Consider the following 26,669-nt stretch of genomic DNA (forward strand, 5'->3'; position numbering starts at 1 on the left):
CTAGGCACCCTTCCTCCAATGCTCCTACACCTTGCCTTTTATGTAACCACTCTGGGCATCTGATTATTAATGCTCTACTCCTGCTTCTGTTCCTCTCCCAGCTCACCTGTGCTTACATTCAAGGGAGACAGGAGAAGAAAGTGATAGGAGGAAACTTGAACTGCAGCTCCTGTGTCCTCCTGACATCTAGCTTGTAAGCTTTTCAGAGGCACCTGGCTGGTTCCTATTTACATCAGGATATTGGAACCTTGACTTGAGGGACTAGTATTCTAAATTCAAAAGGCAAAATTCATCTGTATTCATTTTTGACCTGTCACTTAATCAAGGTTCACGCCTGAATTTAACATCCACCTTTTATCTGTATACCTTTTCATGTGCCTACTCGGTGCTGCACTTTTTATTTATTTGTTTTTTTCAAAAAATCTGTTGTCTTCTCTTTTTGAAGGAGTTAGTAAGGAATTACCACTTTTCTGACTTCTATGGGTGGATTAAGGTAAGACATTTACTGTTCAAAGTAATTAAGTTTGTTTGCTGGTGGGAGAGAAATTGTATAACAACCTAAAACTACTGAGGGGTTAAGCATACTGTCCAACTGGTAGAAGTATTCTATTTGCATTTTACAACAAGGTGCAAAACAAATAAACTGGGTGTTTATTTCTGGCTAAGACTCAGTCAGTGCATGTGCCATATAATTAGGAAAGATGCTTGGGGCATCCAAACATTTTGATACTTGAAAACGATCTGGGCATCATCTGTGTTTCATTTAACATACTTTTTTGATGAGTAGTCAATCAGCCAACATACATTAATGAGGATGGGACAGCCTTATGGATAGGCACTGCCCTGGACTCCTGTGTTCATACTTTTCTGGCCATACTGTTACAAAACTGATTTCCGTAAAGAAGAGGATAGAGCTTCATAGTTTTGCCCTCCTCTGCTGATGAATATGAAGATCATGTTGTCAGTCAGACAAGATATTACTACCGCTTTGAAACCTGCTTATTGGAATATGCGGGACGCGGGTGGTGCTGTGGTCTAAACCACAGAGCCTAGGGCTTGCTGATCAGAAGGTTGGTGGTTCGAATCCCCGTGATGGGGTCAGCTCCCGTTGCTTGGTCTCTGTTCCTGTCAACCTAGCAGTTCGAAAGCACGTCAAAGTGCAAGTAGATAAATAGGTACCACTCTGGCGGGAAGGTAAACGGCATTTCTGTGTGTTGCTCTGGTTCACCAGAAGCTGCTTAGTCATGCTGGCCACATGACCCAGAAGCTGTACACCAGCTCCCTCGGCCAATAAAGCAAGGTGAGTGCCGCAACCCCAGAGTTATCCACAACTGGACCTAACGGTCAGAGGTCCCTTTACCTTTACCTTTTATTGGAATATGCACAGTTTCATTAAAATAGCTAAAGATGTTGCATTAAATATAGCTTTAGTGGCTCTGGGAAGTGTCCACCCTTGGTTAAGTTGAATCAATTTGTTGGGAGATGGCAATATGGATAATAAATAATCTCTTCCCTATCTTTTCATTCAAATTGGCAAAGGAGGCTAATAATACATGTTTCTGTTTTGTTTTTTGCTTTGGACAAAAGAAATCCCTCTTCAGCATCCCTGAAGGAACCAACTTGACTGTTTTGGTACCAGTGAAAGAAGCCATCCAAAACCTGAGCAAAGATGAAAAAGATTTCTGGCTACAGCCAGACATGCTATTATTACTTGTCAGGTACCATTGGTTTGGTGTGACTATATATGACTATTCTCTTGATCTAAGATGGTCAGAAAATACCGCAGGCAAGGGCACAGAGTTGCAATATAGTTACGATTGCTCCAAGAGCTACAGAACCGGAGCCTCCAACAGGCAGGTAGAAAGGGTTGGATTTGGGGTGGGGGATCAAAGTCAGCAGGGGCTCAGGACTTTTAGTTTCTTTTTTTAAAAAGTGAGTTTCTGTGTGCTCTACATCAAAAGATATAAGTCAAAATGTGAACTCTGCACCTCACCAACAATTTTTGTGAAATGAGCTAGCCTGGTTGGTAGTCCCCAACTTGCAGGGTTTTAGGTAATGGAGAAAATCAGAGCTGTGATTCACAAGTGATCTTTTTGGACATCACCAGGCAGAGCTAAAAAATGTATAGAGCTGCCTTTTCCTGCTTTCTGTCTCATTGCTGCCCAGGCACTGCATATAATGGTGTGTGCGTGTGCACATTTCATAAGTGAGTTGAGTGAGTTGATGGCATTCAGCAGCAGTGTGTGCGCCTGCCCACTATCTCTGTGCACATCCAGCACGAGGTCCAGAAAATCAAAGAAGCAAAGACAGGCAGCACAGCTGTAGCCGGTCCTTGGTAGGCATACACGTTGAACAATTTCTGTGATGGTGATGATAAAAGTGTACATGCAGCTTTAAACAAAACAAAACAAAACACAGCCCATATTTGCAAAGAATAGCATATCCAACCTTGGTGGGATAAATTTGACGGGCAAGTGTGGTTTAGGGGAAATAGCCTTGTGGAACAAATTGGCATCCCTGATGGATCAGGTCTGGCCCATTGTTCAAAGGATCTTGACCCCTGCATATAGCAAACAATGACTGTATAGTGTACAGTGCTCTTCATACAAGAATAGCCAGAGCCTCACTTACCATTAAGGACGCTCTCAGTGCTCAACTGAGAAGCTGTTTGTTCACTTGTTTGTTTATAAGCTTTCCTAATGCACCCTTGGCATCGTCCCATAAGGACGGGTTACAACACTACAGTATACAGTTATAAAAACAGATAAAACCATTACCATTATAAAGCAAGTAAAACTGTTCCAAATTGGACAATAGATTATAGAATCAGCAAAAGAGATATGAGTCACTGGAGACAGTTTGGCCTTTCATGTCCTGGATTAAGATGGAAAGAAAAGACCTCAGACATAACTCTTGAAATATTTAGAGGAGGCGAAGCTTGTTTGCTGGTAGAAAATAACTGGGAATTATAGGGAAATGCAACCTAGTTAAACTGAAAGGTTTCTTCTGGCCATTAACTCCCTAGGAAATAATATTCTGAATGCTCTTTCCTTACTCAATTGCAGGGGCCACTTCCTTCTGGGTTCTTTCACAACTGAGCAACTCAATAAATACGTGGGCCAGGAGCTGCCCACCCTTAGCCCACGGATCAGGTGGAAAATTAACAACAGCAGTGGGGTAAGAGATTTCTAAAAATAATATTAACATTTTTAACGTATTTATATAACACACCTTACGGATTGGCCCTCAGATAATTTTATATGAGGCTTAGATGAGGAAGAGACTGAGCAAGAGTAAGGAGTAAAAGTGCCACACTCCTCCTATTATCTCTCTCTTTCTCAGTAAAGGCCATCAGTCAGAGACACCGTGGCCCCTTCATTGCCAAAGTCCAGTTGGAATTAAGACTGGAATGGGTGTACTGAAATTAGACCTGCGATCTAAATCATGGTTAGTCATGTGGGTGACCATCAAAAGTTAAAACTGTAGGTTTAGTTCTATGAAGTGTGGGAAATTGCAGTCAAATATAATTAGCAAGCGTAGGGGTAGTTAATGCATGAAGGGGTTAAGACCACAGAACTGTATTCCTTGACTCAGTTAGGTCACCCCCATCACCTACAGTGAAGAAGGAAATGAAGCTTCCTTTGTTCACTCTCTCCCACCATGTGAAACTGACCAGGCAACACGTTTGGGCTTGACTGTTTCAAGCCCAGATTGCATGCTCAAAAGTACTTTTCTGTATTTTGTAACCCAATAATTTTCTACCTGTGTTCATCTTGCTGCTGCATGGAGTAATGCATGAATCTGACCTTTGGCGTTTGTAAGTAAAGCATTTAAGCTCACTAAACGCTGTGGCTTGTTCATTGTGAGGGGATAGAAACGGAGAAGTACTGTAAGTGGACTAAACTCATTATTTAAAAAGGCCTGACAGCCTATATTCCTAACACTTTACCGAGGTTACACATTTTGTGACTTTTAACTTTGTTGGGACTCCCTAACTGGATAGTGTATTTGGATCTAGGTAGTGCTATTTTTCTAGTGTTAACGGAAAAATCTGAGGGCTCCCTTGGACAAAAACAAAGACACCAACCAGGATTACTTGGAGCAAAACAGCAGCCTGTGGGTTTGGCCTTTATTGAACTGTTGCAACAGGGTGCTCCCCTCACTTGCAGGAGAGAGGAAGGACCCAGAAAAATGGTGTGCAAGGCCTTATAAAGACTTTTGAAATTGCCACCCTGTAGATCAAGACCACCCCTAGAAACATCATACATACATCACAGAAAGGAGGGGTTGAGGGAGGAGTTGTGAGTTTGCAGTTTCCTGCCCCCAGAGGGAAGAGCTATTATTGTCCTTTGTTCCAGTCTGTGCTGAATCCACTCCCATATGCAAGTTCTTTGTGATCTTGATGGTCTTCTGTCTAGGACCATCAAGGTTGGCATAGCAACTGGGCAGGGCTCCTGTGTATGTGTTGATATGCTCAAGGGATTATGGCTGCCCTATATCAAACCTTCCCCAATTTGTAGTCCATCCTTCATGGAGTAAAATAAAAGTGGAACAGTACAAATCTGATGTATGGTTGATTTTCTATGAATTTATAACAGAAGCGTAGCGTATGTAGTGTGTGAGTGTGTGTGAAGTTTGTACAAACTGAATGATGGGGGGGCGGGGTTTCCTGCGACACTAGAAAAAGGTATCAGAACTCATGATGAATGCCTCCCTTGTTAGCTTATAATGGCGCCCACCTGAGAGGTGCCGGAACTGAGTTCTGGCGAGTTCTAGCTGAAAAAAAGCCCTGGATCTGGGATCCATCCAAGTCTATTATTAATTACCCCACATGGGTGAAATATCTATATCTATTTTCTACCCCACATGAAGTCCATTTTAAGTTGAGACCCACTTCCAATGGCACAGCTCCATCGAATCCCACACTGTAGTGGTTGTGAGGCCATCCTTTGTTCATGCTTTTGAGCAGATAGAATATCTGATGACAGGGTTTGATGAAGTCATCAAGGTATGGCTAATCCACTCACTGAGGTCTCTGGTCTAGAGGAGGAGTGGCTAAACTGTAGCCAACTGTGGGCTTGAGACCGCTGGTAAAGTTCTACATATGGACATATTTCATGACTCTGGCTGGAGACACACCATGCACTGAAAGCACATTACTTTCTTGGAATTGTAGTGTGTTTAGGCTGGTGGGACATGTTGTTCAGTTCCCAGGATTACACGGATTATAATGTGCTTTCAGTGTACTTTAAATGTATAGTGTGTATGTAGCTGGGTTATTGATAAGCAGAATAAGTGAGCCTCTGCTACTGGGAGATTGACTGTGATGTGTGTGTGTGTGTGTGGGAGTTCTCTGTGTATTTTTAAAAAGGCAATAGGAGGTCCCACAGAAACTAAGAATAAAATCCCATGGTTAGAGAACATCAGTACTGCTAGTGAGTAGATTTTGTGGAACAGAACTAGAGTGTTCCAAGACAAATGGTACGCAATTTAAGGTGTATTTCTGATGCAGCACTTTTGTGTAAATATGCATTATCTATTAATTCTTGGCAGCCTAATGCAAATTTATGAAGTTTGATTCTGTTTGCTTTCCAGGCCATAACGATTCAGAATGCAAGTATTGTTTTGGGTGACATCCCTGCTATTAACAGCACTATTTATATCATCAACAAGGTACATTGACAGATTGCATTGGACATGTTTCTTTCTGTTTCTGGTTAAGAGGATTTATAAGGTCTGAACAGGAATGTATCAGCCCCAAAGCCATAGTGATACTGAGATTATCTAGAGCTGTTTTACCAGGTAGAGAGCAACCAAGCTGCAGAGTTTATTTATTGACTTCTAAAGGTTGATCTTTCTCCTTAGATTGATCCACATACTTAGCAAACATTTCCAACCAGCATGTAATACCTATTAAAGAGGTGGCAGAAGACTGCTGTGGCAATTAACACATTTGATTTTGACTGGGGACAGCTGATCTCACATTGCTGATCAGCCATGAAGTTAACTGGGTGACCTGGAGCTAGTAATCTCTTAGCCTAGCCTACCCAACAATGGGATCGTGTCCCAGGGAAACCCCCCCCCCACACACAAAAGAGAGGTATACTACAGTTTTTGCTGTGGAAAAAAATCCAGAGCTGCACTCTCCCTATATTTGTGCTGCACTACACCACTGAGTCTCATTTTGTTTTCACGTCTTCCTCTGCTCAGGTTTTGTTGCCCACCTTGGATGACATCCCTCCAAGAGCCCCAGGTCTGCAGCAGCAACTTAATGCGACACCCTCCTTCAGTAGGTTCAAGGAGCTGCTAGAGGTGAGTATGTCAGCTGTGTTGCATTTAAACACATAATTTGAACCCATTAATTGTTGTACTAGTCTGCCTAGATACAGGAAGTGTCTTCTGTTGGTGTATGGAGGAAGACCAATTCTAAAACAATTCTGCGTTGTCTTGGTGTGGGGAAATGAAAGGAAACGAAGGGAGTACATTTTGATAAACCCAGAAAGTGATGGCTAATAGTGTTGTAATCCTGTCACTGCCAAGGGCATCTGATGAAACACTAGAAAAATGTTTCCTTTCCCCCCTGCTCAACTTCAAAACACAAATGTTTATAATGGGGGAGCGGACATGGGGACCTACCGATGTTATGGTCCACAACTCCCAGCAGCCCCAATCAGCATGTCCAGTGGTCAGGGATGATGGGAATTGTAGTCCACAACTTTAGGAGAGCATCAGTTTAACTACTGATATATAATCTATGTAAGGGAACAGTGGAAAATTGTTGTGAAATGCAGAGCTCATTGTACCAATGGGATTTTTTTCCTAACTCATAGCCATGCAGCAGCCCCAAAATTTGTCCAGAGACTGATGGGGAAAGGGATAAACCTCCTCTCACTGTTTGCCACCGTACTAAGACTGACACCCCATGCCTGGAGTTAATTAAAGAAAATCTAGGATTTACTTGTACGTTGCACAATAAGCACAGTGTGTTGTTTGGCCCTATTAAAAACAGAGAGCACGCCTTTCTTTCTCTCAATCATCTTACCTTGAAACTCTGTATCTAAATGTATCTGAACATATAATTGGCGGAGTTGTTTGGTTCCCCCCTAAGTTTTCTTTTGCTTACTCTATAATCTTTGCTGACCACATTTGCTTGTTAATTGTATTCTTCTGAAACTTTCAGGAATACCATCTGATTGCAAAGATTGAGTCATCTGAAAAATACACTATTTTTGTCCCAGGAAATAGTTCAATTGAGAAGTATTGCCAAGATGCTAATATTACACAGCTGGTAAGAACTATGTATGTATGCATGCATGTACGTACGTATGCATGCATGCATGCATGCATGCATTTACTTATTTTTACAAGCCTCTGTACTTATTCTTTTGGGGTAATGCCACATCATCACTGAATCATATTTTGTATACTACCTTGTGAATGAATGAGTAAAGGCTGATTCATGCATTGCAAAATTTCTAAATGGAAGGCATATTGTATCTCATGTTCTTTACACATGAACTTCCTACTGCATGCATGGTAAATGGCTCCACTTCACTAACACTTTCCAGAGCAGGTGAAAAATTCACATGTAAAGCCATTCATACACAGATTAGCATAACTCTTGTCTTCCATTTAGAAATTCCATACCCTGTGAGGCACCTCTACCTCATTCAAACATCTAAGGCAATATATATATATTATATTATATTATATATATAGCAAGATAGAAGTAATGATGCAATTCATCAAGCAGAAGGTTGAAATTCTTCAGAGTTATTTTAATAATCATCTAAATATCACACTAATAACCAGTCACTTGTAAAACATTGCCCATTTATTTATTGGTTGAGAATAGCTTTAGCATTCTCCTTCAGTATACAAGTATTGTATGAACCTCAGTATGCTCCATTGTTGGTAAGGAATCTGGCTTTAAATCCCGCCAAATTCACAGAATGGATTTGGCAAAGGGCTGTGTTTCTGCCAGTGTTCTACAACCTATGTAATAAGAATAATAACTACTTACTTCTCAGGTTGTGAAGAGGGTGACTGAGCTGAGGAATGTAGATTCCTCTACATTAACATTTTAATTAAATAATGGTAATAAAGGTGCCCAGGTAAAATATTTGATGGAGCAAAGCAACAGTGAAAGATTCATTACTAGATACAGGCTTGGTTGTCAAACAGAATCACTGATTACCACAACGGCATGTGCTTCTTATCTTTACCTATCTCCAGCTGTTATCTCTCTGCTTTTGTTCATTTATTTAAAAAGATTTTGTTTCCTGTACACCTTGGTTTCTAGGACATGGACACTGTACAATACCATGTTGTTCTTGGAGTTAAACTGTTGGCCACTGACCTGAAAAGCGGAGTTCACAAAACATCAATGCTAGGATTCTCATACTGGCTGATGTTTTACAAAAACACTACTCAGGTGAGAATGAGAGGTGAATTATGCTTCCATTCTACAATGTATGGTTTTATAGGAAGCCACTAATTCAGTCACATGTTTCAAATGATGGGGTTGCTCGTGGACTGTGGCTGCATCCCTAAAACCACTTGGTCACAAGCAGCACAGTTTACCTGCTAAAGTTTTCTCAGTGACCTTTGTGAAAGAATTGTAGACCAGTGATTAATACATTGGTCTCTGCTCATCAGTGCATCTGACTGACTGCTTTGTTAGCTGTGTACCTGCAGTGAGATCATATGGGCTACTGAATTGTACTTTTGCCTCTGGAATGATTTTTTCTTCTAAGGCTTAATAATGCTGGCAGGACAACATGATAAACTATTCATTCTATGCTCTCTTAGAAATTAACATTGGAGCCATTGTGCTTTTCTGGAGCATACCTAGATTTCATTACTTGCCATCCTTTCTTACTGCAGGCATATGTAAACAAAGTCCTCCTGAATGGTCAGTTTGTTGAAACAACAAATGGGATGTTGATTGGGGTTTCTGAAGTCCTGCGAGTTCAAAAGAACCGTTGTAGTATCAACAGCACAACAGTGCAAAAGGTAAAGCGTTAGAGACCTGTAATTTCTTGTTTTGTACGAAATTTACATGTTTGGTGATGGTTACTTTAGAACTAATTAATTGGGCATGATAGGTTTCTTTGCCAATTGGTTTGAGTCATTCATTGAGAACATCTGCTCACTTGGGGCTCTGGGAGGGGGGTGGGCATTTGCTGTGCACTGCCTCTGCAGGCCGTCCTCTTTTACTGAGAATTGGCTGTCCCTTTTGAGCTCTGATATATTGCACCTTTCAAGACTGAACGTGTTTAATGCTTGCCTGATAAGGTATCCTCCAGGGAATTCTCATAGCCAGGCCACCGTGAATATGCCTAAAGTCACTCCTTGTGTTTAGCATGTTTATCGAGAGCCAGTGTGGTGTAGTGGTTAAGAGCGGTAGTCTCGTAATCTGGGGAACCGGGTTCGCGTCTCCGCTCCTCCACATGCAGCTGCTGGGTGACCTTGGGCTAGTCACACTTCTCTGAAGTCTCTCAGCCCCACTCACCTCACAGAGTGTTTGTTGTGGGGGAGGAAGGGAAAGGAGAACGTTAGCCGCTTTGAGACTCCTGAAGGGGAGTGAAAGGCGGGATATCCAATCCAAACTCTTCTTCTTCTTATGGAAAACTAAATTTGATACAGGTGACAAGGCTAAAATGATCGATTTGGTTTTATACCTATCAGAACAGTCTGCTGGGCCAGGCCAATGGCCCACCTAGTCTAGCATGTGGGTCTCACAGTGGCCAACCAAATGCCTCTGGGAAACCAATAAGCAGAGCACAAGAGCATTCTCTCCTCCTGTCGTTTCTAGCAGCTGGTATTCAGAAACATTTCTGCCTCTAAATCCCCAGCTGCATCCACTTCTTCACTTGTAATCATTATTGCCTGACAATATTTTACATAAGCTTCAGCATCTTGGAATTCAGGCAGCAATGCTATACTCACTTACCCTAGGAGTAAGCCTTCTGAATAGACATGTATGACCCAAGCTTTTTACATCAGGAGACACAAATTCTTTTCTGACACCTCTTATTGGACATCTGTTTACTGAGTGGCTCACATTCCTTTCAGTTGGTGCTCTCAAGTTTCTGGACTGATGAGCAATGTTTACAGTCCCTGGAAGTGCTCATCATTTAAAAAAAACACAAAACTCTTGTTACCCCAAGACACTCAAAAGAGCCCATGGACATTATCAGACATGCTCGGCGTCTCCTGTATGGTCCCTAGTGCCCCTTTCACTTTCCATAAAATCACTGCTTAGTGGACTAGGACCAGAAGCCAGCGGCCCTACAGCTCACTTCCTGTTACCTTTAAATTAGAAGTTGTGTGTCAAATATCAATGAGAGTAAAGTGCAGCATGGTGCACTGAGGTGCTGGTGGGACTGAATCCAGTTGGAGCAGGTTGTCGAAGTACACTGCCTCCAATTGTGGATCTGAGGAGGTATTTGACCTTCTAACCCATTTGAGATGGGGGGACACCACTAACCGTAAAGTCCCTTCCCCAAGAATCTTAAACGCATGCTGCTACATTGCTTTGCCTGGTCTTGAGCTGCAGGAACCCACACTGAGAAGCAACTTAATTTGCCAAAGAAAATGAATGAATGAATGAATGAATGAATGAGGGTATATCTGCCTAAAGCCAATTCTTTCTGCCATATGAATTCATATAAAAGGAGAACAGCAAAAACACAGACCCTAATGTCTGGGAACTAAATATCTGATGGCTGCTGGTCAATAATCTTCATGAAATGAAGTGTTATATTTTGGCATTGCTGCTCAATGAGCAGACCCAAGAGTGCCAAAACCATTGCTTTTATTTATTTTAGAGGTATTGTTTTGCCACATTGCCAAAAGTCTATGGGTTAGGTTCCAGAGAATCATGTAATTATAATATAAATTGAAGAGTTAGATTTCAGTTACCAAAGGTCTCATAGTCTAGGGAGCCATAGGTTGTTAAAACAAATTAGAAAGTCACACAAAAAAGTTGCTATTTGAAGGGATTGACATTTCACAATGGAAGAGTCCTGTGACCACAACACTGGATATTAGGAGGAATAATGGGGCTTCACATAATTTTTTACAATTTCAGCAAAGCCATTAAGAATGTACTCTGCCATCTTAGCTTTTGGGAAATGGCAGTTAATTGACTGTGTGCTCTGCATTCCTGTAGCCGAGACTGATAATTGTTAATGTGCTGTGAACATGAAACTGACTTCTTTCCTTTTTTAAAAAAAATCCTCTGTACCCTAGACAAGATGTGCGAAGTGTGACAAAAAAATCAGGTGCCCAAACGGATCAGTGCTTGCTGTAAGTCATGATTTTTATTTTGAATATTTTTCCTCACAGAATTTATGTATTTTCTTACTTACTCCTTTACCCTGCTGCCAGGGATGGAAATATATGTTAGTATCAGTCCTCTCAGTTTCTAATTTAGCCAAATGTAAATTCATTTCTCCACATTTCTGTAGCAATTTTTTGTAAAACAATCCTTGTGAAAATTATTCAACATTTTAGTGCAAATTTCTCCCAATAAGCATATTTTTATATTCATTTTTACAAGCAGTTTCACTTTATACAGTGTATTTTTGTATACTGCTTTCATAAATGCACCTGTTTTATACACACATTCCCCTGATAGGTGTAGTTTTGTAAACATTAGTTGGTTGGAGAACTGTGTGACAAACTTTGCGTGTCAACTATGAAGGATAGCTGTGTGGCAGTTCTTGACTTGTTTCAGAAAGTTCAAGTTTGAAAGGTTTGTCTTTAAATGCAAACTGAATTGAAATTCTCCCAGTTCCTATTTGCATCATTTTTCACCTAACCTTCATTGATAGGGTTGTATCTAACTAAGTCCTACTCAGAGTAGACCCATTGAAATGAATATGACTAACTTGGCCCATTAATTTTAATGGGTGTACTCTGACTAGCACTTAGTTGGATACACACACACACACACACACACAGAGAGAGAGAGAGAGAATTGGAACAAGTTGCTTTGTCATCCAGTATTTGTTTTTGTCTTTTTAAAATGCCTTAAGAGTCAAAATAATCCCTCCTCCTTACCCTCAATATTTGATCTGGGCACCAGTCACCTGCCTAACGGATTTCTCTAAGCCAGGGGTCGGCAACCTAAGGCCCATGGGCCAAAGCGGCCCACGGGGGGTCGTTTAACCGGCCCACGTGCCGCCCCTGAACTGAGCCGCCCGCTCAGCGAGTCCCCGTGCACTGCACTAAACCGGCGCAGCACGGCACAGGGACTCGCTTCTGTGGCACTGGAAATCACATCTGCGCAGACGCAGATGTCAGAAATCACGAGCACGTGCGATCCAGCCCACAGAAACATCTCCGCTGGAGTGAACCGGCCCAGGGGAGGTAAACCTTGCCAACCCCTGCTCTAAGCTTTTTACATAACTTAACCCTTGATTCTCTGCATGAGCAAAGCCCTTTGGCCAATAATACTTTTATATTGAGGCAGCTGAATGAGAGTTAAATACATTTGTTGGTTAAAGCTGAGTGTTGTCTGCTTGGAATAAATATCTGTTTATGATGTGATTGGTAATGACTTTTTTATAATTGACAGGGAGCACCAGAAAATGGGAGTTTTCCTCACTGTGTATTAAGGTCTCAAGGCCGCAGATCAGTTGGCTGTCATTTCACCTGCATCAAAGTTTCCTTAGTAAGCAAGCTTTACTGTATACAAATGCATGATGACCACATAGAAAATTGTTTATTCCTGCCCCACACATGGAATTCATACTCATTTCATTATGGCTGGCACAAAAGTGTTTGCATGAGAGCTGCAAAAGCCAGCTTCTATAGATCTACTTCCCATTCAATACATGCAGTTGGCTAATGATGATTTAGAGCCCTTGGATGAAATAACATCACTTCCATAATAATAATAATAATAATAATAATAATAATAATAATAATAATAATAATAATAATAATAATATATTTATACCCCACCCATCTGGCTGGGTTTCCCCAGCCACTCTGGACGCCTTCCAACTGAATATTAAAAACAGTACAGCATCAAAATGGAAAGATGCTTCAGAGACCTTTGTGCCATCACTCAGAAAGTTGTGTTGCCCAGAAGGATGTAAGAGCTCATCTAGATCCCCAGCTGACTAATTTCTCTGTAAGCACAGTATCAAATTTTTATTTCCTGACCTGTCAACCCCCAATACCATCCAAAATATTTGAAGGGGAGGTCTCTGTCCCATGATATGACTGTAATGCTGCTGTCCATGCTGAACACAATCTCCATCCTCTTATCCACATAAAAACATGTCACAATGTCATCACCACTTAAGAAATGTTAAGCGGCGTATTGTATTTACAAGAATTTATTAGTTACATTATTATTTAGAAAATTATAAAACGATGTACAAGAATTTAAAACATCACTCTACAATAAAACAATATTTTTTAAAGTTATACAGTTCACACATAAATTAATAGTATGATTGGCTGGGACCAATCCTTCAGCCAGGTTCCTGTTTGGAAATAACGTGGTTTGGACGTCGGGAGCAAGAGGCAGCACTAGCAAAGCCTTGCTTGATGACCACGGAGTAATGCTATTATGGCACCATCTCAAGCACTAAATAAATATATAAGCCACCCAAAAAAACCAACAACTAACAACCGAAAAGCAGTTTTAAAAATAATATTTGGACTACATGATGTTTCACATTTCCTCCAGTATAATGGGTCTGACTGTTATTTGTTTTGTTTCCTGAGGTCTCTGTCTGCTGTTCAGGTTACTATGGCCATATGTGTGAGATGTGCCCGGGAAAACCAGACCGTTGGTGTTCTGGAAACGGAGTGTGTCAAGATGGCATTGATGGCAATGGCGAGTGCCAATGCCATGAAGGTTACCATGGAACGGCCTGTGAAATGTGTCAGCCAGGAAGATATGGAGCCAACTGTAAATCAGGTGATTCATGGCTAGAGTGATGTGTGGAACTTCTGTGATATTGACAGGGAGGGAATATTATTCTACATACTCTTTGTGAATTACTCATATGTTTTGTTCCACATTTGGTTCCTAGGGTCCAATGCGGTCATTAGCTATAACAAATTCATAGGTGCGGTCCCATTTAACTTTTGTCTATTGTCTGAGAGAGCATCCAGTGGGTATATCAAAAGATTAAACCTTTGCTACTAAAATTGTGGTGTTAGAACTTTTCCATGTGTATATTAAAAAACCTCAACCAATGATCTTCCAAGTGAATCATAGCAAAGTGCAGGGGAAATGCAAAAATAATAAAATCGAGGGAGTGGATGAAAAAGTTTTGCTAATTAATACAATTATTTAAAAATAAAAGTAAGATTAATAGATGAATTAGTAAGATCAATAGATTGTAGACAGCAGAATCCCAAATTTGCTGTGGGCTGCAGTCCCTTGATTGGCTATTGGCATAAAAAAAATTGGTGTTGAACTTTAATACACACTCAGTTTTACAACTTCATAATCTACCATTTGATAATGTATGTACTTTGTATATTTTTTTTAAAAATAGATTGTATATGAAGGATTTGTATTTATATTCTATATAACTTGCTTTGTACTCATATTTCATGATGATTCATCATTTATTTTAAAATGCTACAGTCACATACAGCTGATTATGAATTTGTGGAAAACTCAGCCTGCCTTAATGTGGGCTTCTGTATGTATCCTTGATAGAAGTTTAATATTTATCCTCAGAATGCAACTGCGCTCATGGGATATGCAACGATGGACTGCTGGGGGATGGAAGCTGCACCTGTGCGGCAGGCTTTAAAGGGGTTAGCTGCGACATAGGTAAGTGCATGAAAGCCACTGTCTTTGTGGATATGCAGTCATTATGTTGCTGAACTCAGTGAATTAAAAAACGAAATCTTAAAAGTGAGACCGATTTAAGAAAAAGCAGTTATGTAAGGATGAGTAACAGCAAAAATTAATGTCGTACTGGCAGTGATAGAAATGGAATGATAGACAGTCATAGGATTATGCACACATAGAGATACTCTGGGGGATAAACTTAATAAACAGGATAAACATAAAAGTATATCTGGAGTGCCACAGGTGCCGAACATGAATACAATACATAAATTAAGTATTTGCTGAAGCATCAAATATGAACGCTGCACAGTTGTTGAAACATGGTCAAGCACTTCTTCTCGGGTCAATAATTAATCTTGGGTCCCCAAAACTATGGATTGCCCAAGATTTGGGATAGCCCAGTTTAGACCTAACAGGAACCTTGGTATTACTGCTGTGATAACTTAGATTACTTTCCTTTTCTTTTACCCCTGCAATGGGATCTGCTTGTATCTCAGCATTCCACCACAGGAGGATTTGGGGAAAAGTCAGAACTCTGATTTAGTGAGGCCATTATTAATATCTGTGTGCAGGCAGCCGTGTGCGTGCGTGTGTGCGTGCGTGCGTGCATGCAGTAACGCTTTTTAACATTGTTTCCACAGCAGCAACTCTGCTTCTTCTGTCACCCAAATAGTCACATTGCAGAAGCAGCTTCTGATGCAGTACAGAGAAGCTGCTGACTTGAGATCACAACATAAAAAGTATCGCTGAAAAGACTGATCTGGTTCAAGGTCCTGCTGTCATTGTTCTTAGACAGATTTCAATTACCGTATTTTTTGCCCTATAGGACGCACTTTTCCCCCTCCAAAAATGAAGGGGAAATGTGTGTGCGTCCTATGGGGCGAATGCAGGCTTTCGCTGAAGCCTGGAGAGCGAGAGGGGTCGGTGCGCACCGACCCCTCTCGCTCTCCAGGCTTCAGGAAGCTCTGTGCAACCCTCGGGAGACCGGCTCCGAGGGTTGCGCAGAGCTGCCTGCAGTCCCGGGCTCAGCGCAGCTCTGCGCGGCCACCGGGAGCCGGGCGCAAAGTCCCGCCCCGCTCCCGATGGCCGCGCAGAGCTGCCTGCAGTCCCGGGATCAGCGCACTTCTCCCCATCGCCAGCCCCACAAGCTCGGGGGACAGCGGGGAGGCAGAGCACGCCTTCCCGCTGTTCCCCGACCTGGTTCTTCCAGCCCCGCACCTGGGGGGGGGGGGATTTTTTTTTCTTTATTTCCCCCCAAAAAAACTAGGTGCGTCCTATGGGCCGGAGCGTCCTATGGGGCGCAAAATATGGTACTTGATGAGTTATAGAATCATAGAATTGTAGAGTTGGAAGGGGTCCCAAGAGTCATCTAATCCAACCCCCTGCAATGCAGGAATAATGTAAAAACTTTTTCTTTCTTTCTTTCTCTCAGAAGTTAAAAAGGATTTCTGTAATGGCACTTGCGATGAACATGCGAAGTGAGTACAATTGGAGGGCACAATTTAAAACATGTGATGCTATGCATGTATCTGGAGATGAGTATTTGAAATATGGAACCATGACAGTACTTTTGTAGTGGATTGGGGTTGAGCTGGATTTGCTCTTTTATGCATATTATTGTATTTTAGGTTGTTTTTTCTCTTTATATCTGCTTTCAATGTTTATAAGTCACTGAGAGTTCATTTTTTTAAAGTGACTAATGAATATAATTATTATTAATAATAATAATGGAAGCTGATGCTTTAATTCAACATTTTGCATTTTCAATTGCTCCATCCTTTAATGTCATCCTGCGCAGTGGGGAATTAGTTTGTGCATGAGAGAAAGCCCTTCATACGCAAAGATTGTAAAAGGATGGCTTCTGCTCATCAATATATTGTTTTAATTTAAACAATATATTGTTTAATTTAAAATGCAAATTCAAAATGCATATTCCTCTTCTGAAAATGAAGTGTGAATAGGTAAGGCATTTACCCATTCTGTTGCTTTGTATTGGGTATTATCAACAGCTGTAGAGCTAAAGATGTACCTATCAAGGAGAAGTAATTTTGATATAGATGGAAATTGGTCTGCTAATTTCGAGACCACCTAAATCTTTTGTCAGCAATAGCCTTTTGGCAGTGGCTTTCACTTATGATCAACTGGGGTCCTGTGATGCACATGTCACTGAGATGCAAAACTTCCATTTATTTTGCACAAGGAAAAGCAAAAATGCATTGCTTGAGCTTTTTTGAACCCTGCATGATATAATGTCACTCTCATAGTTCTTAATTGCATTCACCTGGGCAAAGGAAACCAGGATCAACTGTTTATAGAGATCCAAGAATGCTGGAGTTTTAGACTGGTCATTACCACAGAATAGCATCCTTGAACATGTTGGTGAATTTGGGTACATACATACCTTCTCAGTGCTTCCTTCTTCCATTTCAGTTGCGTCAATGACTCTACCACTTCCCAGCCCACTTGCTTGTGTTCTGCTGGATACAATGGGAACGGAACCTCTTGCACAGGTACTTCTGGCAAATGTCTGCAATCATGTTGCATACATGGTAAAATCATAACCCATCCTGCACAGAAAAGTCTGGATAATGAACTGAGTAATCAACAGAATATGGATATTTGATTTAAACAATAGTTTTCATTTATCAAGTGATGAACATGCATATATGAGTGATGAACATGCATACCTTTTCAAAAATGAAAATTCTGTGGGTAGAAGAGAACATATGACCTTTTCTGAACATTGCTGTCCAGCTCTGTGAACTGCAGCTTCAGAAGGATATTGACAAACTGGAATGTGTCCAGAAGAGGGTGGCAAAGTTGGTGAGAAGCCTGCATACAAAGTCCTGTAAGGAAAAGTTGAATGAGTTGGGTGTGTTTTGCCAGGAAAAAAATGTGAGTGAGTTGCGATGGAGTGTTGTTGTTGTTGTTTAGTCATTTAGTCGTGTCCGACTCTTCGTGACCCCATGGACCAGAGCACACTAGGCACTCCTGTCTTCCACTGCCTCCCGCAGTTTGGTCAAACTCATGTTGGTAGCTTCAAGAACACTGTCCAACCATCTCATCCTCTGTCGTCCCCTTCTCCTTGTGCCCTCCATCTTTCCCAACATCAGGGTCTTTTCCAGGGAGTCTTCTCTTCTCATGAGGTGGCCAAAGTATTGGAGCCTCAGCTTCAGGATCTGTCCTTCCAGTGAGCACTCAGGGCTGATTTCCTTCAGAATGGATAGGTTTGATCTTCTTGCAGTCCATGGGACTCTCAAGAGTCTCCTCCAGCACCATAATTCAAAAGCATCAATTCTTCGGCGATGAGCCTTCTTTATGGCTTCTTTAGGGAGTAGCCATCTTCAAATACTTGAAATGCTGTCACCTAGATAATGGAGCAGATCTGTTTTTATTCCTCTGGAGTGCCTACATTAAAAGAAAAAGGGTTTAAACTTCTCCTGTGGTAGAAGTTGTCTGACAGTGGAAAGGACTGCTGCAGAAGCTGGTGTATGCACCACCATCAGTGGTTTTTAAGCAGAGGTTGGATGGCCATCAGTTGAGGGACAATTGACTGCATTGGACTATATGACCTTTGAGATTCCCTCCATCTCTGTGATTCTGCTTTCTGTTTCTTGAGAATCCTATGGGACAGGTTTCAAAGGGTCATTTCCTATGGCCCTTTAAGATACCTTTTGGCCGGTCATTTAATATTGACTCTTAATTTAGGCACATTTGGTTGCAATTTAACTAGAAACAGAAATGTTCACGTTATTGCAGAGGATAAGGCAAATCTATAAGAACTAAAGTACAAAAATTAAAAGTAAAGCTACAGCAAAATAGCTTTGCTCTCCTAACCCCTCCCTGTTTTGTCCCCCATTCTGTCACGATTATGAAAACAGCTAGCACTTCAAGTGCTTAGTACCAGGCTAATCAAATTATTATGCCACCTTGATGTATAACAGCTTAAATAGCTCCTCTACAGTAATCTCTACAGTAATCATTTTGAAATCTGCAATCAGGAACAAAACCACTTTCATTTAATCAAGCATCCTTATTTTTATGGATTAACACAGAACTTCTTACAAGACAGGTATTTCAAAGCAATCAGCCAGAAACTGATCAGATGCAGGCTATGAATCCTGCATTTTACCTCAACAAGAATTTTGTTAAGCATCAGCATGCCCCCCCCCCCCCACGTATATAGTGATTTAATCAAAATTGGCAATGCAATTGAATGATCTTTATTGGTCATATTAATCAAGCCATGAAGCCAGAACCAGATGAAACCATGATGATACCCATTTTATAGCCTCAGCTTAGAGCAGACTGGCTCTGGCCCCACTCACCTCATGTTACCAGCGAGATTCCAGCTCCATGGCATGCACCACACTAGGTTCTTACATGCTGGTCAAGTCCCAAAGTGTTCCCTGTGCTTGGATGGTGTATTGGGCTTCAGACTGGCAGTCTTGTGAAATAATGGATCTTGACCCCATGCCATGCCAACCCCACTTACCTCAGCAAGCCAGTTGTGGCTTGTTATCAGCTGTGCCTGTATCCTGATAGTTATTCCCTCCCTGACTTGCTGGGTTGTGTGTGTGTGTGTGTGTGTGTGCACAGTGGGCCTGCCACAAAATCAGAGAGGCAGAAAAGAAGCAGGCATGCTCTCCCTTCTTTGAAGGAGGAGGCAAAGCCTTACATCCCCTGCAGTTAAACTCTATAAATGATCCCCAATGTCTTAACTGCCACCGGAGCCGGAATTGGGGTACCCCATTAAAGGGATCCTGGGGTAGTGCTTTGTCCATAAGCCCAGATGGGGCTAAGGACCACAGCACTCCCCAAGGCAGCAATTCTGATGGGCTGTTCCTATTTGTTGTAAGTCACAGGGCAATCCTTTCTCAGATTCAACCCTTTGGGAAGCAGTCAGCAGGTGGGCTGACTGAGCGAGAAATCACCCGATGCCTGAGCCAGATTGCATACATCTGTAATCAATAAAGTTGTGGCCTGCTTTGATCCAATAACTGCACAATGAATCTGTCTGCGGGGGGAGGCAACAGGCTTGATGTGCCTGATCACGCAAATAGTACACCTCTCTGAGTGATTCTGATGTTCCCTTGGCAGTTTGGCTAAGAAGCATGAGCAAAATAGACTTGCAATTCTGCCTTGATCATCTGTTCACATAAGGGGGAAATTCCTGTTAACTCCCCTCCCCATCTGACCTCCGCCCCCCAACAATATATTCCATACTGATCACAAGGGTCACCCTTGCAGGTTTTCAGGAGGCTGCAGAGGGAAGCGAGAGAAAGGACAACCCTGTTCCTAATTTCTTTTCTTTTGTAACACAGAAATCGATCCCTGTGCGGTGGGCAATGGTGGCTGCTCCCCACATGCCAGCTGTACAAAAGTTGGGCCTGGTCAAAGAACTTGCTCTTGTAAAGAAGGCTATGCTGGAGACGGGACTCTATGCCGGGGTGAGCACCCATGCTGCTTGAAGCACATGAACTGCTGAGCCATTCTGTTTTTGAAAATAGATGCTAACTGCAAAGGCCAGTATATATGTAGATGCATGAGTGAGCATACTGGTGACATTTAACTCAAGTAAATATTTATGGTATCATTAAAATGAGTTTGAGAACTTACAGTCACCCTGTCTCTCTTGCAGACCTGGCGTCTCACACCGCCTTAATTATCTCATGCATGGTTCAACCACCCCTTCTCTACAGCAGATATCCTTCTGTTCCATGCCTAGGCAGAGTAATAAAGTTGTGGTTGTTAGGAAATGGGAACTGTGCTCATCTACCTGCTACTAGGACAATAGGACTTCTTGCAGTTTGAACAAATCCCAATTTTTGCCCAAGACATGCTGTGGCCGTGGTCTTTCCTATGGGGTTCTGTCTTTCCTCCACAGAGCTGTGTTTAATTTTTAGCGTGGAAAGGGCTTTATTTGGGGGTTGAGAGTGAGTGGGTCAAGAATGCTGTCCTTAAGACCAAAAATGTAACCTTTTTTCCTACTGTTTCACTCTTGCTCACTTCTCCTCTTGGCAGACAGCTTCATATATAACAGCGCTGTTCATGCCTCCTAGCATGCTAGGAACTTGTTTTGTTAGGCAGGTGCAGTTTTACAGTGGAAGCAAAATTTTGGTGCATACAATCCTTTCTCCTACATCTCTCCTAAATACAGAAATTGATCTATGCTTAGACAAGAATGGAGGATGTCACCAGTTTGCCGAGTGTGTTAAAACAGGACCAGGCCTCGTAAGCAACTCCTTTTCTCTTTATTTTTGGGGCTCTCTAACAGTACATTTCTCCCTGGGAGGGAAGAGTACCACCCTAAGGGTAGTATCCAATGAAATCATTGAGCTTGTGTAGCAACATCCACGCATGCAACAGATTTTTCCTCCCCATGGCCCCCTCCCAGATCTACCCTGAGGGTTCCACAAAACCCACCTTCTGGAGCAGATTTTGTGGGAGCTCCATTGCACAAGTCACTCCATGAGCACATATCTATATTATCTAAGACTGAAATCTCATCACAATGAGGGAACAGTGCTAATGCGCTGCAATGCATCTCCAGCTGCTGAGTTTGGTGACCGTAAGGGATTGGGTCTCACTAGCTCAGAAGACTATTTAAAATTCTTGCAGCTGATTGCACTGTTTCTCACTGGGAAGACACAGTGGCACACTCTGGTGGCTATGCATGTGCTCTCTCTTTCTGTTATGCTCTTCTCTGTTAGATCATCATTTGAATCCTGCAAGGTCATGGTGCATAGGGAACACTTTCCACTTGTTCAATGGGACTTCCCCCTTTTTATCCTCCAGCCCCCCTATAATTAGCAGGGTTGGGGGAGAAGCCCAGAGCAGATACAGGGTGCACATAGAAGGAGAAGACAGAGAAGAAGTTCCATTGCTCAGGTAGAAGTGATTTGTTGCATGCTTACACACAACAGCAGAAATAAGATGATAAAGACAGCTGCAGGTTTCTAGACTGAGGAAGGTCCTGTGATTTTAATTTTCATTGTAGAAAATCAATCTATTGCTACTGTTGTCTGCAGTTTTGTTTGTAGGTCCGAATTATATAATGTTGACTATACATTGTTGCTTTTGTTTTATTTTACATAGGTTGCCTGTAACTGTCTTCCTGGGTTCACTGGCGATGGTGTTAACAAGTGTGAGCGCACTGATCCTTGCAAGGAGGTTTGTTGGCACTCATCTGATTCTCTCGTCAAAAGATTAACAAATGATTTACATTGGTCTCCTTTCTGTCCATTATCAGACAAATTATGGGTAGAATCTTGAAATGTTAAAAAAAAAGTGTGTGCTTGGGAAAACCAATCATGAATATCCTGTGTAGTGTGTAATTTGGCATAAAATGGTCCATTCAGATAAGAAGCATTAAAAATCTAGAGCCCACCTTGATTATAGAGGTTTGTTCAAGAAGTTACGTGAGTTTTATAACATGCAGAAAATAGTATGTGCAGAGAAATCAGAGAGAGGAGCTGAGGGAAGTCCTAGGGGGGAAGGGAGGGAGGAAAGGGGGGAATTATGTCTGTGATTATACGGTTTGACAATTTGTTATGTTGAAATTGCTTAATAAAAACATTTTAAAAAAGAAGAAGAAGTTATGTGAGTTCCAAGCACTGTGTGTTTTACGCATTTCCAAGTACCGGTAGGCAGTATTTCAGCTTTCTTACTGACTAATATGTTTCAACTTTTCTTCCCAGGATAATGGAGGCTGCAGTCCACGTGCTCTCTGTCTCTCTACAAATGGGGATCGAATCTGCATTTGTTTATCTGGTACCGGCGATGGATTTACATGCACAGGCACTGTGTGGCAGGTACAAGACATTCTGTTGGAAAGGGGCTGCCACGATTTCTTTTATCTCAGCCTACTCTTAAGTTCCCACCGGGCAGCATTATACCAGCAATAATATATTATTGACATCAGGCTGTATACAGAACTGTTCCTTACACCATCACTCATCTTTCTGAAGAAGAAGCAAACTAAGATTTTTTTAAAATGCCAAGCGGATATTTCAGAGGAGGTGAGAAAGTTACAAAAGGTCCCGTAAATTAAATATAGCAGTACAGTAACAGTTCTGGCCATAGATTAGTTAGGGATTAATTTAAAAGAAAGTGAAGAAAAAGATTGCTGGTTGAGGAGCTTGCAGTTAAAATACAGATATTACCTAGAATTGTTCAAATGCTACCATTAGAAATACTACCCTGAAACTCGGAGTCCTGTAGTGATTTCATGCTCTTTATTGCAGCTTATAAAACAGTGATTTAATTGTCCCCCAAACCTCAGGCTTTTATATACATTATTTACACAATGTGTCCCATCTGATTGGCTGATTCTGATTCCGTCCTGGAGCCTGATTGGTCTTCTCCTGCAAGCCAATCAGTTCCAAATACCTCTTTGGACTAGTAGAGCCTTTGGAGGACTTGGAGTTGAGAGTAAGTTCACTCTGAAGGCAGAGGACACTGCAGTTCATTTTTGCTTGTCAGATGTCAGTGGGACCGGTTCCTTAATCAATTCTCTGGCCAAACAATTCAAGGCAACTGGAAAATTCAAGCCCAGAATGTATGTCACAAGTCTTATAATGGGGTTATTTTCACAAACCATTCCCATTTCATTATTCATTATTGTACTCCCGTTATTGTGTGAAGTAGGGTATAAACGTTCTTTCTTCATTTGGATATGAAGGATAAGGTTGTTTTTTTTTAAAAAATGAAAAAAGCAGAGCCTTGTCGTTAATATTAGATGGTTTTTAATTTCTTTCATTTTTTTTAGGAGCTCAGCACAAGACAAGCTGCATCTAAATTCGTTAATCATTTCAAAGTAAGCATCAACATCCTATAAAAGAGAGTTAGCCTTGAATTTAGAGAGTCCCTTGTGTCACTTCCACTCATGCAGGTTTACGTTTATTAAGTTTGTGTGTGTGTGTGTGTGTGTGTGTGTGTGTGTGTATTGCTTCCCACTAAAAAAAAAAGTCTCAAAGCAACTTACAGCCAAAATTAACAAAATATAATGGTGAACATAATCACATAATGACATAAATGTGATTAAAAACAGATTCATCAGTGTAATAACATGGCACTGGTGGCGTCCAAATGCTCAGGTAGACCAAAATGTATTTGCTGGCACCAAAAGGATGACAAGATTGCAGATGGGCAGGACTCCCTGGGGAGAGCAATCCATATACAGGGGGCTATTCGAAGTTACCTTAGATTTCTGCCAATTTTCACTCCCACCCTACTCCATTCTAGAGAGTCTCCTTCACTTCAGGAGTGGACTTTGGGGTGGGTAGTGGTAAAAGGAGCTGCATCAGGATGAAGAACATTGGAAATGTCCAGTGACATGAGCAGAGCCCTGCTTCATCTTTTCTGAGCAGTGTTTTCTTGCATAAATCATGTTGTGCTGCTGTGTGTGTTAATCTCTGGACCTGTTTTTGTGCCATAGCGCTTTAGCACTGTTGAATTGACGGGATCTGGACCGTTCACTGTTTTTGTCCCACATGCTGATTACATAAAGAACAGCACCACGGTAAGAAACACTTTTCTGGTTGCATTTGAAAGCCTATAGTTCTGTTTATCAGTCTATGCAAGTCTTCTCTGGGTTTCTTTAGAGCTAGTTTAATACAGGGATAGGCAATATGGCCCTCAGGCACTGCATGCCAACAGTGCCCAAAGCCCAACCCACCTACCCTCCTTCCTTCCTTCCTTCCTTCCTTCCTTCCTTCCTTCCTTCCTTCCTTCCCCCCCCCCCGACATTAAAATCACCCCTTCTAACTAGAAAAGGTTAAATCCTTAGAAAGGGCCCCGCTTCAGTTAAACCTGAGTGTTTGCTATCTAATCTAAGCAACTTTCAACTCATTTGTATGAATCTGAATTTCTGCTGCATGTGTAGGTTTGATTCAGTTCTCTTCAATGTATTAGAGATTATATTGTGATTGGCTGTCTTCCCTAATTTTTTAATTAACTATAATATATATACCGTATTTTTCGCTCTATAACACGCACCCGACCATAACATGCACATAGTTTTTAGAGGAGGAAAACAAGAAAAAAAATATTATAAACGAAACAGAGGATGTATGATTTTTGTGGTTCATGCTGTAGCCACAGACATGTGATCTGACGGTGAGTTTGGGGTAGCCCAATGCAGAAATCCTGAGGATCCATGTGGATCCGTGCTTTGTAACCACGTTTTAAGTGGGGAGGGAAGGAAAAGCACTCAAGGGACAAGGAAAACGCGTGGGGTGGGTAGAGAAGGATGCTGTTAATAATGCAGAAGAGGGGTATAATAGGAGAAGGCTCCTCTCCTCTCCAGCTTTGCTCCTTTAAAGCAAGCAGGCTCCGCTTTTCTCCCTCCTCCCCAGCTTGCTGAAAAACTTTGCTGCTATTTAGCCAGCTGAGTGGGGAGGAGAGAGGGACAGAGACCCTGCTTGCTTTAAAGGAGCCAACCGGACAGGAGCCGCTTACACTCTCCTCTCCCACTTTGCTCCTTTAAAGCAAGCAGGGTCTCTGTCCCTCTCTCCTCCCCACTCAGCGGCTCTTCTCCCGCTTTGCTGTTTCAAAGCAAGCCACGGAGGAGGGAAGGAAGGGGAACCATGGATCCTCTGCTCACGACTGCAGCAGATCCCCCCGCCATCCGTAGGCATTCACTCCATAACACGCACAGACATTTCCCCTTACTTTCTAGGAGGAAAAAAGTGAGTGTTATGGTGCAAAAAATACGGTAATGGGGAATAGTTCCATAATTCTTCATTCTTCTCTTTCTTGAATGAGAACAAGTTTTCTCAGTAGGTGAAGTGTCAAATTAATATTTGACTCTGGGGCATCCCATTCTCCTCAGCTAGTTTCAGTGCTTTGGAAAGGTGCTGAGCCCGTGCCTGACTTGTATAACCCCAGTTTCTTCAGTTTTCAGAATGGGAAGAGAAGGGTTTCATCAAGGATTTGCTTAACTATCACATAGTCATCTGCCACAAGTTACAGTCAGAAGACTTGCAGTTGAAAAATTCCATCACAGCTCTATCTGGACTCAAAATAAAGGTTTCCATGAAAGAGGTATGTGCCATGTTATTCAGTACATGGGCAGAGCAATGGGTGTGCCTCTTACCCTTTGTACAACGGGCTACCTTCCCACCATGTAAGTGCTTCCTATACACGTTCTCACATCCAGCCAGGCAAGAGGCATTCGTGTAGATCAATGACACATCCCAGGCAGGCAAGACACAACGTGAGTGTGGAGCAGGGTTTAAGTAGAATCCCAAGGGTTGGATAGAAAGGTCTGAAGGGTCGGTCTCATTTGATGCCCCTGGTCCCTATTCTTTTCATAAAGGTGCCTCTTGGTAAGAAACCTAACAAACTTCAGAAAGATGGATGCAGGTTTTTTTTGTTTTGGGGCACTGTTGAAGTTGATCCTTGTGTGTTTTGTTTTGTTTACAATTATATTAGTATGAAAATGGCATGCATTGAAGAAGGGTCCCTAGGGAAGTAACATGTAACATTTCAGAAGGATGGAGGCCAGGGACTAGGGAGTTATGGACATTTTCCAACCAGGCAAAAACACTTGAGGGTGCAAAGTGGGACCAGTATGGCCTGGGAAGAGTCCTGGGGGCCTGATAAGAGAGGCCTGGAAGGTCATATTTGGCCCCTAGACCTGCAATTGTAGGAACATACGAAGAACCTGCTAGATCAGGCCAATGGTCCATCTAGTCTAGCATCCTATTGTGGCCAAGCAGATGCCTGGGGGAAACCTATAGCCTTCTCCTCCATGAATTCGATCCTCTTTTAAAACCCTCCATCCCATGGGAGCACTACTGCTTCGCAATGTTGCCCATAAATTTCTGAA

The 26,669-nt window shown here is 41.9% G+C and overlaps 1 protein-coding gene across 2 annotated transcripts in view; it reads left to right on the top strand.

Moving 5' to 3' along the window:
• The window catches only part of STAB1 (stabilin 1), a 92,135-nt gene that overhangs the window by 42,752 nt on the left and 22,714 nt on the right, over positions 1-26,669 (top strand). For both annotated transcript variants that reach the window (XM_028718777.2, XM_028718778.2), the window contains exons 28-48: positions 446-493; positions 1,588-1,718; positions 3,066-3,177; positions 5,596-5,673; positions 6,211-6,312; positions 7,181-7,288; positions 8,303-8,434; positions 8,887-9,015; positions 11,257-11,313; positions 12,587-12,682; positions 13,750-13,945; positions 14,720-14,815; positions 16,269-16,314; positions 17,267-17,346; positions 20,161-20,286; positions 20,997-21,070; positions 21,935-22,009; positions 22,537-22,650; positions 23,607-23,654; positions 24,276-24,359; positions 25,736-25,882. In XM_028718777.2, the coding sequence (XP_028574610.2) occupies positions 446-493; positions 1,588-1,718; positions 3,066-3,177; positions 5,596-5,673; positions 6,211-6,312; positions 7,181-7,288; positions 8,303-8,434; positions 8,887-9,015; positions 11,257-11,313; positions 12,587-12,682; positions 13,750-13,945; positions 14,720-14,815; positions 16,269-16,314; positions 17,267-17,346; positions 20,161-20,286; positions 20,997-21,070; positions 21,935-22,009; positions 22,537-22,650; positions 23,607-23,654; positions 24,276-24,359; positions 25,736-25,882 (2,079 nt within the window). The remainder of the gene's footprint in view (positions 1-445; positions 494-1,587; positions 1,719-3,065; positions 3,178-5,595; positions 5,674-6,210; positions 6,313-7,180; positions 7,289-8,302; positions 8,435-8,886; positions 9,016-11,256; positions 11,314-12,586; positions 12,683-13,749; positions 13,946-14,719; positions 14,816-16,268; positions 16,315-17,266; positions 17,347-20,160; positions 20,287-20,996; positions 21,071-21,934; positions 22,010-22,536; positions 22,651-23,606; positions 23,655-24,275; positions 24,360-25,735; positions 25,883-26,669) is intronic.

The sequence above is a fragment of the Podarcis muralis genome, chromosome 2 (assembly GCF_964188315.1).
Source record: "Podarcis muralis chromosome 2, rPodMur119.hap1.1, whole genome shotgun sequence".
NCBI lineage: Eukaryota > Metazoa > Chordata > Lepidosauria > Squamata > Lacertidae > Podarcis > Podarcis muralis.